The sequence below is a fragment of the Eptatretus burgeri genome, chromosome 3 (assembly GCF_056783735.1).
Source record: "Eptatretus burgeri isolate ZD-2024b chromosome 3, Ebu_testis_v1, whole genome shotgun sequence".
NCBI lineage: Eukaryota > Metazoa > Chordata > Myxini > Myxiniformes > Myxinidae > Eptatretus > Eptatretus burgeri.
This window is the reverse complement of record NC_140963.1, coordinates 53,826,464-53,838,635: the sequence shown is the minus strand read 5'-3', so window position 1 is coordinate 53,838,635 and position 12,172 is coordinate 53,826,464. Positions and strand designations below refer to the sequence as shown.

The 12,172-nt window shown below is 43.2% G+C and overlaps 2 protein-coding genes across 2 annotated transcripts in view; both read right to left on the bottom strand.

Moving 5' to 3' along the window:
- Window positions 1-2,542, bottom strand: part of LOC147029906 (ubiquitin carboxyl-terminal hydrolase 2-like) — a 66,101-nt gene extending 63,559 nt beyond the window's left edge. The window contains exons 1-3 of the mRNA XM_085872144.1: window positions 2,513-2,542; window positions 1,443-1,688; window positions 642-752 (exon numbers count right to left, since the gene is read on the bottom strand). Coding sequence (XP_085728270.1) covers window positions 642-752; window positions 1,443-1,688; window positions 2,513-2,542 — 387 coding nt within the window. The remainder of the gene's footprint in view (window positions 1-641; window positions 753-1,442; window positions 1,689-2,512) is intronic.
- A 1,953-nt stretch (window positions 2,543-4,495) lies between these two features.
- On the bottom strand, window positions 4,496-8,902 carry LOC147029905 (uncharacterized). The gene is made up of 3 exons (XM_085872143.1): window positions 8,593-8,902; window positions 4,662-5,605; window positions 4,496-4,569 (listed from the first exon to the last, which is right to left on the bottom strand). The coding sequence occupies exons 1-3, from the start codon at window positions 8,649-8,651 to the stop codon at window positions 4,496-4,498; spliced, it is 1,077 nt and encodes a 358-aa protein (XP_085728269.1). The 5' UTR covers window positions 8,652-8,902.
- Between the last annotated feature and the right edge of the window lie 3,270 nt (window positions 8,903-12,172).

The window sequence follows — 12,172 nt, the reverse complement described above, 5'->3', positions numbered from 1 at the left end:
ACACATACACATGCAGGGACATGAAAATTGACCCAAATCCAGAAGACTAAGTCCACCATTTCAGACTAAGTCCAACGGGGGCGAATAACACTTGACGGGTTGACTCAGCCGGTCATTCTTTTGAGGTCGGCAACATGAGTACCAACTTGCACCGAAAAGGGAGCCAATGGAGTGTCCTGCGTCAAAGTGGTAAACACATCCAGGGTTGTGCACCCCAGCCAATGAAATTACCTCAGCAGCCTTATGCACCTGATGGTGCGAGGAGTATCGATTGTCCATCCATTGTATTCTGTATTTCAGTAACATATGTGCAACATTCAAACTCTTTGCTGAGCTCCATTTCTTTGTTCCTGGTTTTCTCCAGCGATGGCCGATCTAATCACATTATGCCTTCCAAGGCTTCCACATTGTGGCTTTTCGATATCATGGTGTCTCGCTCAAATACTTTTCTGCACTCTTTTACTCTCGATTCACCTCTTCTCTCTTCGTACTTTCTGTTCTGATTAGTCACGTCCTTTTCTCATTTGTTATTTGGTATGAATGTTAAAATTAACTTTGTCCAGAGAAATATAATCATAATTATTGAAGTTGTAAAAATATAACAGCACAAATTGACAAAGACAAAGGAGTTTCTCGCATACCTTCCCACATTCTGTGCAGGTAATCTTCGATACCAACTGGCCCTGGAATATGTCATCAATGATGGAGTTCTCTTTCTGCTTGTGAATTAACCAGCTCTCCTCCACGATATCCTGATGGAAGAACGAAACACATGCATTAGTGTTTGAGATGTCCTCTTCAATGTGCAGACAAAGTGTGTGATGTTTGAAGACAAATCTAAAAACAAATTATTGTCTGGTGTTGGCTTAATGGTTAGGGTGGGGACTTGGGATCTGAGGATGCTGAGTTCAAATCCAATTAACCAGTTGAATTAATACCAGGTGGGGTTGAATCTGCCTGTCATCCTTCTGAGATCAGCAAAATGAGTGCCAACATGCTGGTATATTGTGTCGGAGTGGCGACCCATCCAGGATTGCGTCCAATAGCCTTGGAGATTGCTTAGACAGCACCAATGCTCTGCATAGAGTGTGGTCCCAATGGATGTTTGGAATTCTAGGACGAATTGAATTATTGCTGTCAGGGACTGTCTCAATTTTGGACATGAAAAGGGCAGGGAAAGAGGACGAAAAGGTGGTTCACCAAAGATAAGGTTAATAAAAGGGGTTTGTGGGGTGGGAGGAGGTATATGAAAAAAATTGGCTATTTTTGTGTTTGTCATATGTTGAACTGAATGTCATTTGAAAATTATCGAATACTTTGCAATTTTGGGTTTGAAAAATTTTTTAACAATTTTTTGGTGTGATTAGTTATTGTTCTCAATGTTCAAAACTGGTAAAGGAATAAAAATCTATCTGTGGAGGTCTTGATGTGATTGAACTCACTCTGTTGGGATGACCATCAGCGCCTGGAAGGTCGATGGAGATGTCATCACACACACAGTTCAGCTCTTCGTGAAGGCAGTTGAGAAGACAGTCCAAAAACTCCTGAGCATCTTGCTGCTGAAAGGCTGTAAACTGGCGAAAATACTTATCCACCAACTTCTGGCAAGGTGGAGGTAGATCGATGAAGAGAAAGGGTGAAAAGTCAGTTTTCACAAGTCCAGCGGATGATACAATGGAATTCAATATCTGACAAGAAATTTAAAGAGAATTGAACTGCAAACACATGACGACCATGACTGATGTAGATTGTACAATCAGATTATTTTTTATGCCTCCACTGACGAAGTCGTCCGATCGAGGCATGATGTTTATCGGGTTCTCCGTCCGTCCGGACGTCCATGCTAATTCTCTGTTTTCTCTTCAACCACTTATCCAATTGACCCGAAATTTTCACTATAAGTGTGAATCCTCATGCAGAATGTTTCCATGGTACATCTGATGTCATTGGTCATGTGGTTCAGCGGACATATTTTATTATATAAAAGCCTTCAAAAATCTTCTTCCCTGAGAAAAATGTTTGTCATTTCAACCTGATTGGATGCATGATTTGGCAGCCAGAATAATTTAATATTTTGAATCTGGGTTCAGGGATTGAAATCAAATTTGGGACAATTATGTGTTATGATGTAATAATGTGGGCGAGCACTCAAATCTGGCAACGTTGTGACGTCGAAGAGTGTCCTTATAATTTGTCTTCTTTTTTTTTGCTGTTTGGCGAATTATCGTTAAAAGTGGTCAAGAGTCGTCTCGTTCACATTTGCCATCATTCGTTGGTGGAGCTGAAATATGCTTCAGTGCCCGTCCTGAAAAGTAGGCAAGTTATCGCCAGCATCCTGAACGAATCACAAATTCCTTCTCCATCTCACCTTCAGAAGGCACAGCTGCACTCACAGCAAATCATGCTTCCTGCAGCCATTTGCTGTTTAATAAAAAAAGAAGATGACGAAGTAGTCTCACAGCAAAACAACTTTCTTTCTTTGGTGTGATGTGAGAACCTTCCCTTATATTACCTGCTGTATATCACAGGTGATGACGAACATGTAAAATGGAACTTCCATACATACTTTGAATGTGTAATCGTAAAAACAAGAGTGAATCTTGACCACATTTAACCCAATATAAATAATTATAAAATCCCATTCACGAAGCTTGGAATGTTGTCCCATGAAACCTGCACCTGTTTACAGAATGAACCATGAAAGAATGCTCCGGCTTTCTCTCAACGTTTGTTTACCTTCAGCTTTCGTGGCTTGATTGCGAGATGGTTTCCATAGGAGTACACTGTGAGGCTCCTCATTCCAATACAGATCTGTTTTTTGCTCCAAAGAGCAAACATAATCTGGGCAAAGGCAAAGGTCATCTCTCCACCTGACCCAGATGGGTTATGGGGGTTTAATTCCTTCAAGAATGTCTTTCCTGTCAAACACATTGAGAGTTTGATGAGTATGAGGGGGGAAAAAGTGAAATATATTTTCAAATTGATATTGTGGTTACTGGAGGTCTTTGGGTCTGTAAATATGCCGCCTGCTGGTGTTGGACTCACTTGGGCAACTCACCAATGCACTGGATCAAAACTACAACTTGACACCCTCAAACCGCTTTCTCGAAGCGAAGTAATCCAAAGTTTTAATTTATCGTTATTTAATTCCCAGACCATGACCATAAGTTATTCTTACATTTAACTCTATATTGTGACTCCACATCCTCAATTTCATAACTTCCTCAGAAACTATTTTAGTAATAATGTCTCAATTTATACTCCCTGAGTATGTAAGATGGTTGTGTTCATTGGATTACGAGTTTGAAGGACTAAAAATTTAGCTCGAAGGTAGCGTACTTGCAGATGAGCATATGGGCTGTAAGGTCTGAGTTTGATCTCAGTCAAGATGGGATCTGACTGGAATCTGTTCATCTGGTGGGCTACAGATGGGGTGATGTGTTTTCGAGTGTTATTATTTTTGAAGGTACATTGAGGAAACTGACATTTGCGAAGCATTCACTGGTCCAGCACTTCAACGATCCCGTTGTGCCTTTCAAAATGGGGTGGCAATGGTGTGCTGAGACCCTGGAAAACTCCGAATCCCTGTCACGAATAACATCAAACGGTGATGTTAAATCACCTTGTATATCCTTTGGTGGTGTCTCCACTGCTTCAGCAGCATCTTCGATTTTTGGAGGAAGACTGGTGAGTATTCGGGGCACAGATTTTGTGACGTAATAATTTGGAGATTCCATATAATTTGGGGACATCAAATATCCTGTGATTATGTGGTAGCTTTGATGCAGAGCTAAATTTTATACTTTTGAATTAAATTACTTTTGCAGCAATGTATATCTAAAAACCACTGAAATCATATAACTGTGAGAACGAACTTCACAACAAGCCGTTATCGGACCAGGTTACGAACCGTGGAAGTACTCCAGTAGACCAGGAGTGTTTGCCAAACACTGCAGGACGCAATTTATAAAGCAAGTCAGGCCGAGGTTCACGAGGCCAATGAATCCATCTTGGGTATCGGTCTTCATAGGTTTGATCTAATGTTAGGTTTGGGAAGAGGAAAACAATTAATGGATCGTTGAACTGACATTGAGTGAAACAATCCATTGACAGACAATGTGCTTCCTTCACTTGTTTTCCTGTTTCCTTCCTTCGTCTGTTCATCTGCAGCCAAGATCTCAGTTAATACCTGTCTCCCTTGTACCTGTGTCTCACCCTTTCAATGCTTTGGGTTCCTCACAGACGGTTCACTCAACCTGATGAATTTCCTGTCTGAATGTGAGTTGCTCTGGCAACTCGATCACATGGTGCACTCCACACGACAATCATGAAGGTAAACCATTTGATATTAACAGAGATTGGATGATATGTCCTATTTTGGGGATGAACAAAATGTCTGAAAAGGTGAGGATGGACACATTGAAGAGAAATAAATGTCGGAATAAAGAAGGAGGAAAGAAACGTGCAGGTCGGTCGATGACCTTCATTTGTTTCTTTATTTCTGTACCTTTTTATCCTCGAGAAAATCCCCGGCAGCTGGTGGAGATTTGCAGTCAAAACGATTCATTTCTGGAACAGAAAGTTTTTGTTTCAGGAGAGTTCAGTTTTACAAAGACACAGACACTCGTACAAAGGAAAATGTAGATTGTGTTTGGTCTCACCTCTGATGGAAAATGGGCTTAGTGCAGTATTCGGTGGTTTGACTGCACCTGGGCATTGAGCCATCATGTTCATTTCGATTGCAGACATGGATGTCTTTGTAAAATTGTTAGTCAATGGGGAACGAGGCACTGCATTGCCTTTCACTGCAGACGACACCTCACTTGCTGGTTTCTCTGTGGATGGGAAAGGGGACTCTTTGCTGCTCTTAACTGCAGACATTGAGGTCTTTCCTCGTTTGTCTGCAGATGTGGAAGGAGGCTTTTGGCTCCTTTTTACAGCAGATGTTGAGGCCTTTGCTTTTTTGTCTGCGGATGGGGAAGGAGGCTTTTTGCTGATTTTAACTGTGGACGTTGAGGCCTTTGCTGGTTTGTCTGCAGATGGGGAGGGGGGCTCTTTAATGCTCTTAACTGCAGATGTTGAGGTCTTTCCTCGTTTGTCTGCAGATGTGGAAGGAGACTTTTGGCTGCTTTTTACTGCAGACGTTGAGGCCTTTGCTTTTTTGTCTGCCAATGGAGAATGATGCTTTTTGCTGCTTTTGAATGCAGACAAAAACTTCCATGCTGGTTTTGCTGCAGATGGGGAAGGAGGGTTTGTGCTGTTTGTAACTGCAGATGCCGAAGCCTTTGCTTCTTTGTCTGCAGATATGGAAAGAGACTCTTTGCTGCTTTTAACTGTAGGCATTGAGGTCTTTCCTTCTTTGTCTGCAGATATGGAAGAAAGCTTTGTTCTGCTATTATCTGCAGCTGGTGTTGTCTTTACTCGTTTGTTTTTCGGCGTTGCAGGATCCTGTGCCTCAGCTGATGATGTCAGACATTCGCCAGGTTTAAGTCCATCCTGATGCCGTTCACTCTTCTCATGGGTGTTTGACTTTCTTCGACGCCAAAAACTCTTTTTTCTTTTCACACTCTGTGGTGGTTGTGGTGGTTTTTCAACAACACTGGAGCTGCAAGAAATGAAATCACAAGAGGAGGAATTATAACACATTTGTTGAGTTAAATTTACACTTCTTTCAATATCCATGAGTTCAATGAGGGTGAGGACGAAGGAGGTTTTCCTCTTTGTACTCTTGCACAAACATCCTATAATCAAAAACAACGGTATCCCTAGATATTAGCAAATTGTCCAGCAAAGGAACAAATTCTCTTTTTCTTTGTCTATCCTTAACAATTGATGACTGCAATCTATTTATTTTGAGGCTCGCAGGATAGACTCAAGGTATGCACACTCGTCTCTGAGCCGTCTCGCCTGGCCTCAAATCTCAAACCATTCAGAAAATGCCATCCTCGTTTTTCGGAGGCAGGCAAGGCATCGATGTGTTTGTCCGTCCCTCAGATGGACATTAAATTAGGCGTCCTGTCTGTCAACAATTGTTGGAGCACGTTAAAGATCCCATGGTTTCTTCCATGAAGAAGAAGCTTCCATTCAGATTTGTAATTTGTTCAGGTTAATGAGTAATCACCGAAATCACCGACATTGGATCTTGCCAGCCGGTTGGTGAAAGACTTCTGCCAAAATCGTTCCTGGGCCAAACAGACAATAAACTGTAAAAATAGGTTCTGTTAGTTGCAGTGGAAGTGGTGGTAGTCGGCGTTGTCTTTCACGAACCGTAGTACCTGCCCCATTAACATCACTCCTTCCTGCCCCATTAACATCACACCTACATGCCCCATTAACATCACACCTACCTGCCCCATTAACATCAAACCTACCTGCCCCATTAACATCACACCTTCCTGCCCCATTAACATCACACCTTCCTGCCCCATTAACATCACACCTTCCTGCCCCATTAACATCACACCTACCTGCCCCATTAACATCACACCTACATGCCCCATTAACGTCACACCTACATGCCCCATTAACATCACACCTACCTGCCCCATTAGCATCAAACCTACCTGCCCCATTAACATCACACCTTCCTGCCCCATTAACATCACACCTTCCTGCCCCATTAACATCACAACTTTCTGCCCCATTAACATCACGCCGACATGGCCCATTAACAACACACCTCCCTGCCCCATTAACATCACACCTCCCTGCCCCATTAACATCACACCTCCCTGCCCCATTAATATCACACCTACCTGCCCCATTAACATCACACCTCCCTGCCCCATTAACATCATACCTACCTGCCCCATTAACATCACACCTACCTGCCCCATTAACATCACACCTCCCTGCCCCATTAACATCACACCTCCCTGCCCCATTAACATCACACCTCCCTGCCCCATTAACATAACACCTCCCTGCCCCATTAACATCACACCTCCCTGCCCCATTAACATCATACCTACCTGCCCCATTAACATCACACCTACCTGCCCCATTAACATCACACCTCCCTGCCCCATTAACATCACACCTCCCTGCCCCATTAACATCACACCTCCCTGCCCCATTAACATCACACCTCCCTGCCCCATTAATATCACACCTACCTGCCCCATTAACATCACACCTCCCTGCCCCATTAACATCATACCTACCTGCCCCATTAACATCACACCTACCTGCCCCATTAACATCACACCTCCCTGTCCCATTAACATCACACCTCCCTGCCCCATTAACATCACACCTACCTGCCCCATTAACATCACACCTCCCTGCCCCATTAACATCATACCTACCTGCCCCATTAACATCACACCTACCTGCCCCATTAACATCACACCTCCCTGCCCCATTAACATCACACCTCCCTGCCCCATTAACATCATACCTACCTGCCCCATTAACATCACACCTACCTGCCCCATTAACATCACACCTCCCTGTCCCATTAACATCACACCTCCCTGCCCCATTAACATCACACCTACCTGCCCCATTAACATCACACCTCCCTGCCCCATTAACATCATACCTACCTGCCCCATTAACATCACACCTACCTGCCCCATTAACATCACACCTCCCTGCCCCATTAACATCACACCTCCCTGCCCCATTTACATCACACCTACCTGCCCCATTAACATCACACCTTCCTGCCCCATAAACATCACACCTACCTGCCCCATTAACATCACACCTCCCTGCCCCATTAACATTACATCTTTGTGCCCCATTAACATCACCCCTACCTGCCCCATTAACATCACACCTCCCTGCCCCATTAACATTTCATCTTCCTGCCCCATTTACATCACACCTACCTCCCCCATTAACATCACATCTTCGTGCCCCATTAACATCACCCCTACCTGCCGCATTAACATCACACCTCCCTGCCCCATTAACATTACATCTTCCTGCCCCATTTACATCACACCTACCTGCCCCATTAACATCACATCTTCGTGCCCCATTAACATTACCCCTACCTGCCGCATTAACATCATACCTACCTGCCTCATTAACATCACACCTCCCTGCCCCATTAACATCACACCTTCCTGCCCCATTAACACCACACCTTCCTGCCCCATTAACATCACACCTTCCTGCCCCATTAACATCACACCTCCCTGCCCCATTAACACCACACCTTCCTGCCCCATTAACACCACACCTTCCTGCCCCATTAACATCACACCTTCCTGCCCCATTAACATCACACCTACCTGCCCCATTAACACCACACCTTCCTGCCCCATTAACATCACACCTCCCTGCCCCATTAACATCTCACAAATTTCCATGTTTTTACCTGGACAACAATCAAGGATATCGAATATTTAATAAAACTACATTCTATTTTCCTGCAACAATTTCAATTTATTTACTTTCATCATCTTTTGTGTTTTCTTTGTTTTTGCTCATTTACTGACTTGATATTAAAAAACAAAATGTCTGACGAGGTGGAGGAAAATGTTTCGTTTCTGATTCGAGATTCATTCACCTGTTGATCACAAACAATGAATAATAATCGATTAACCACAATCCCCAAACATGAGGAGAGTTTTCACTTACCTTTCTGAATTAAAGCAACAACAGAAAACTGTTCTAATCTTCTTCACAAACTGAGACATTTTCCCAACTCTTCGAGGGCTCGTGAAACGTGAACGAACCGTCAAACCGTCCTCACGAAATGACGTCACAATGTCCTTGTTTCGAGGGTTCCAAACGGACGCGCTGTCACCATGGCGACGTGGAGTTTGTGTTATTCAAATTGTTTAATATCATATTTTCATCCTCGTCCACGTCCGTGAAATCAGAAAATCCATAATTTACCTCATCTTGCTGAACATGTGTTGTTTGGATCGTTCTCCCAATGTTACAAACATATCCGGCAACGAAAGAATGAAAATAAATTATTAAAAGGCAAATATTTAAATAAGTTCATTTAATTGGAAATGAGAAAATTATTTTATTGTAAATTGTAAAAGGTTCTTGATCATTTCCTGGATTAGTGTTCACATCCCGCTGTTGGAACATCTTCGTCATTCAAAACACCTCGTTGTGCTGGAAACCATGGCGACAGGAATACTGTGCTGTGATTGGTGGAGACTTGTCATACCCTCCCCCACCTGGAGGCGACGCCACACGATAACATTCACATTGAGGATTTGCAGGACCCCCCAACCCCACTGAAGACTACCCTCAAAGATTAAAACTCCCCTTTTCATTAATTGGGGTCACAGTGATGATCTGTGGTAAGTGTGGATGTCATGGGCCCAGAACTGGAGAAGAAGTGCGATAAACAAACATATAAACAAACACATGAACAAACACAAACATGCGACCGTGAATTGTCCTGAGGAACACACATGGCTTCAGGAGTTTTTTGTTTTTTTTTTGCCTCCACTGAGCTGTCTGTTGCCTATACACCGCCCAAGTAAATGTATGCATCAGAACAACGTGTTGAATGCTCAAAACAAGTCTCTCATCGGGCAGTTACTCTGCTCGTACAAATAGAAACAATGATTTATGCATAAAATTCAGATTTATATGTGTGTGGGTCTTTTGGGATTCCATCGATTTAAAATGTTGCCATGGTAACTGTGAGATATTGTCTTTGATTCCAAACCAAAGTCGTGCGATCAACGCGATCCAGATTAATCCGCAGGAACTATTTTACATGACAGGTTGGTGTCCCGTTGTTATGGTAATTTTAGTCATGGATCCCGACTCTCGATTCACAAATGAGCGTCCTTGGTTACAAGAAATGTCACATGATGTTTTCAAGAGGTTTGTTGTGGTTGGGGTGGTGGATTGGGATCCTGGGGTCCTGAGTTCGAGTCCTTTTTTAACCGATGAATTAACACCAGAGGTTGACTCAGCCTGTCGTCCTTCTGAGGTTGGTGAAGTGAGCACCAGTGTGTTGGTGATAGGGGCACTGCATCAGCGGCATTGCCGTGCCCCGAACCAATGATGCAACCAGCAGTCAAAAAGGCTGCACATGAAGGGAATCGGTTTATGAGTCATAAAAACAGGAAACAGCAAAAAAAAAGATTGTATTTATATTAAAATCAACATATATTCACTTTACTTAAAGCATGGTTTTTTTTTCGTCTCCTTCTCCCTGTCCCTCTCCGTCTCTCTCTTCCTCTCCGTCCCCTCTCCCTCTCCCTCTCCCTCTCCCTCTCCCTCTCCCTCTCCCTCTCCCTCTCCCTCTCCCTCTCCCTCTCCCTCTCCCTCTCTCTCTCTCTCTCTCTCTCTCTCTCTCTCTCTCTCCCCCCCCTCCAACACCAGGCTTCGAAACAGAAGGTATCGGAAATACATGATTATCAGAAATATATGATTATCGGAAATACATGACTATCAGAAATACATGTTTATCAAAAATATATGTTTATCAGAAATACATGATTATCAGAAATACATGATTATCAGAAATACATGATTATCGGAAATACATGATTATCAGAAATACATGATTATCGGAAATACATGACTATCGGAAACACATGATTATCAGAAATATATGATTATCAGAAATACATGATTACCGGAAATACATGATTATCGGAAATACATGATTATCAGAAATACATGATTATCAGAAACACATGATGCCACAATTCAAGTGTGGTCTGTCCCACTGACAGACAAAAATAAGTCGGGAATCTTCCTCTTTTTTCGGACCTTCCATGATATTCGTTTTGTTTTAAGACAAAGTTCGTAATACGATGATGAAATCGATGCGATTGATCCCCACGGAGACAGTGTTAACCAAGTTCATTGGAGATCAGCGCGATCGGGTGGATGAGTCCACTTGAATGTGATCGATGAGGGGTGTTGACATTGGCACGTGCACGTCCTGTTCCATGTCTGAAGGGGGTGTGCACCCCTTGACCCCTTGACCCCTTGACCCCTTGCACTCCTTGCATTCCTTGCATTCCTTGCACTCCTTGCACTCCTTGAACCCACCTCGGATCAGCCCTTGCCAGGGTGCCGATTGTGATCGCGGTTGTGGTGGTGTGGGAAGCGCGATGGTGTTCGTGGTCAGGATGTTGAAGCTGTTGGAACGTTTGTGGTGAAGTGATTGAAACGTTTGTAGCGATTGTGGTGAAGAGGTCAAAGGTAGGTTATTGTGGGGATTTTTTAGGAAGGCGCGTAGTTTGAACGAGGAAATGGTGCGCGAATGTTCATGAGGTTTCCTCTGTGTGGCCCGGTCTGTGGAGTGTGTGAGGGAGAGGTCATGTGGGGAATAAGGTAAAATAAATGAGATGAAAGAATAACAAATGGAATTGAAGACCGAACTGTGATAATGAGACCATCACACGGGATCGAAGCTTGAATCGAATACATTCGTTTTATCGTGAGGCTTCTTTATAAAGGGTTTATACATAAATTTATCGGAATTTACTGGAAAGGAATTTCGTGAGGCTTCTTTATATCGGGTTTATATATAAATTTATAGGAATTTACTGGAAAGGAATTTCATGAGGCTTCTTTATATCGGGTTTATATATAAATTTATAGGAATTTACTGGAAAGGAATTTCATGAGGCTTCTTTATATCGGGTTTATATGTAAATTTATAGTAATTTACTGGAAAGGAATTTCATGAGGCTTCTTTATATCGGGTTTATATATAAATTTATAGGAATTTATACCGGGGGCGTCGTGGTGTGCACCTGTTTTCCAGCGACTCGGAGGCTTGGGTTGGAGGATTGCTTGAGGATGGGAGCTCTGCTCTGTGCTGAGCCGCGCTATGCGAGGGTGTAGGGCAGCCCGGAATCATGGTGAAACCCAATCCTTATCCCTGTGTCGTAAGAGGCGACCAGGGTTGCGGCAGGAAGGGCATCCGGTGTAAAACCTGTGCCAAATCAGGATGCGGATCATAACGGATGATCCGCTGTGGCGACCCCTAACGGGAGCAGCCAAAAGAAGAAGAAGAAGAAGAAGATATAAATTTATCGGAATTTACTGGAAAGGAATTTCATGAAGCCTCTTTATATGGGGTTTACATCGAAATTTATAGGAATTTACTGGAAAGGAATTTAATGAGGCCTCACCTGGAATAGTGTCCAGCTTGGGTGACCAGATCTGAGGAAGGACAGAGCCACCTTGAAGATGGTTCAGCAGAGAGTACTGAGATTGATGA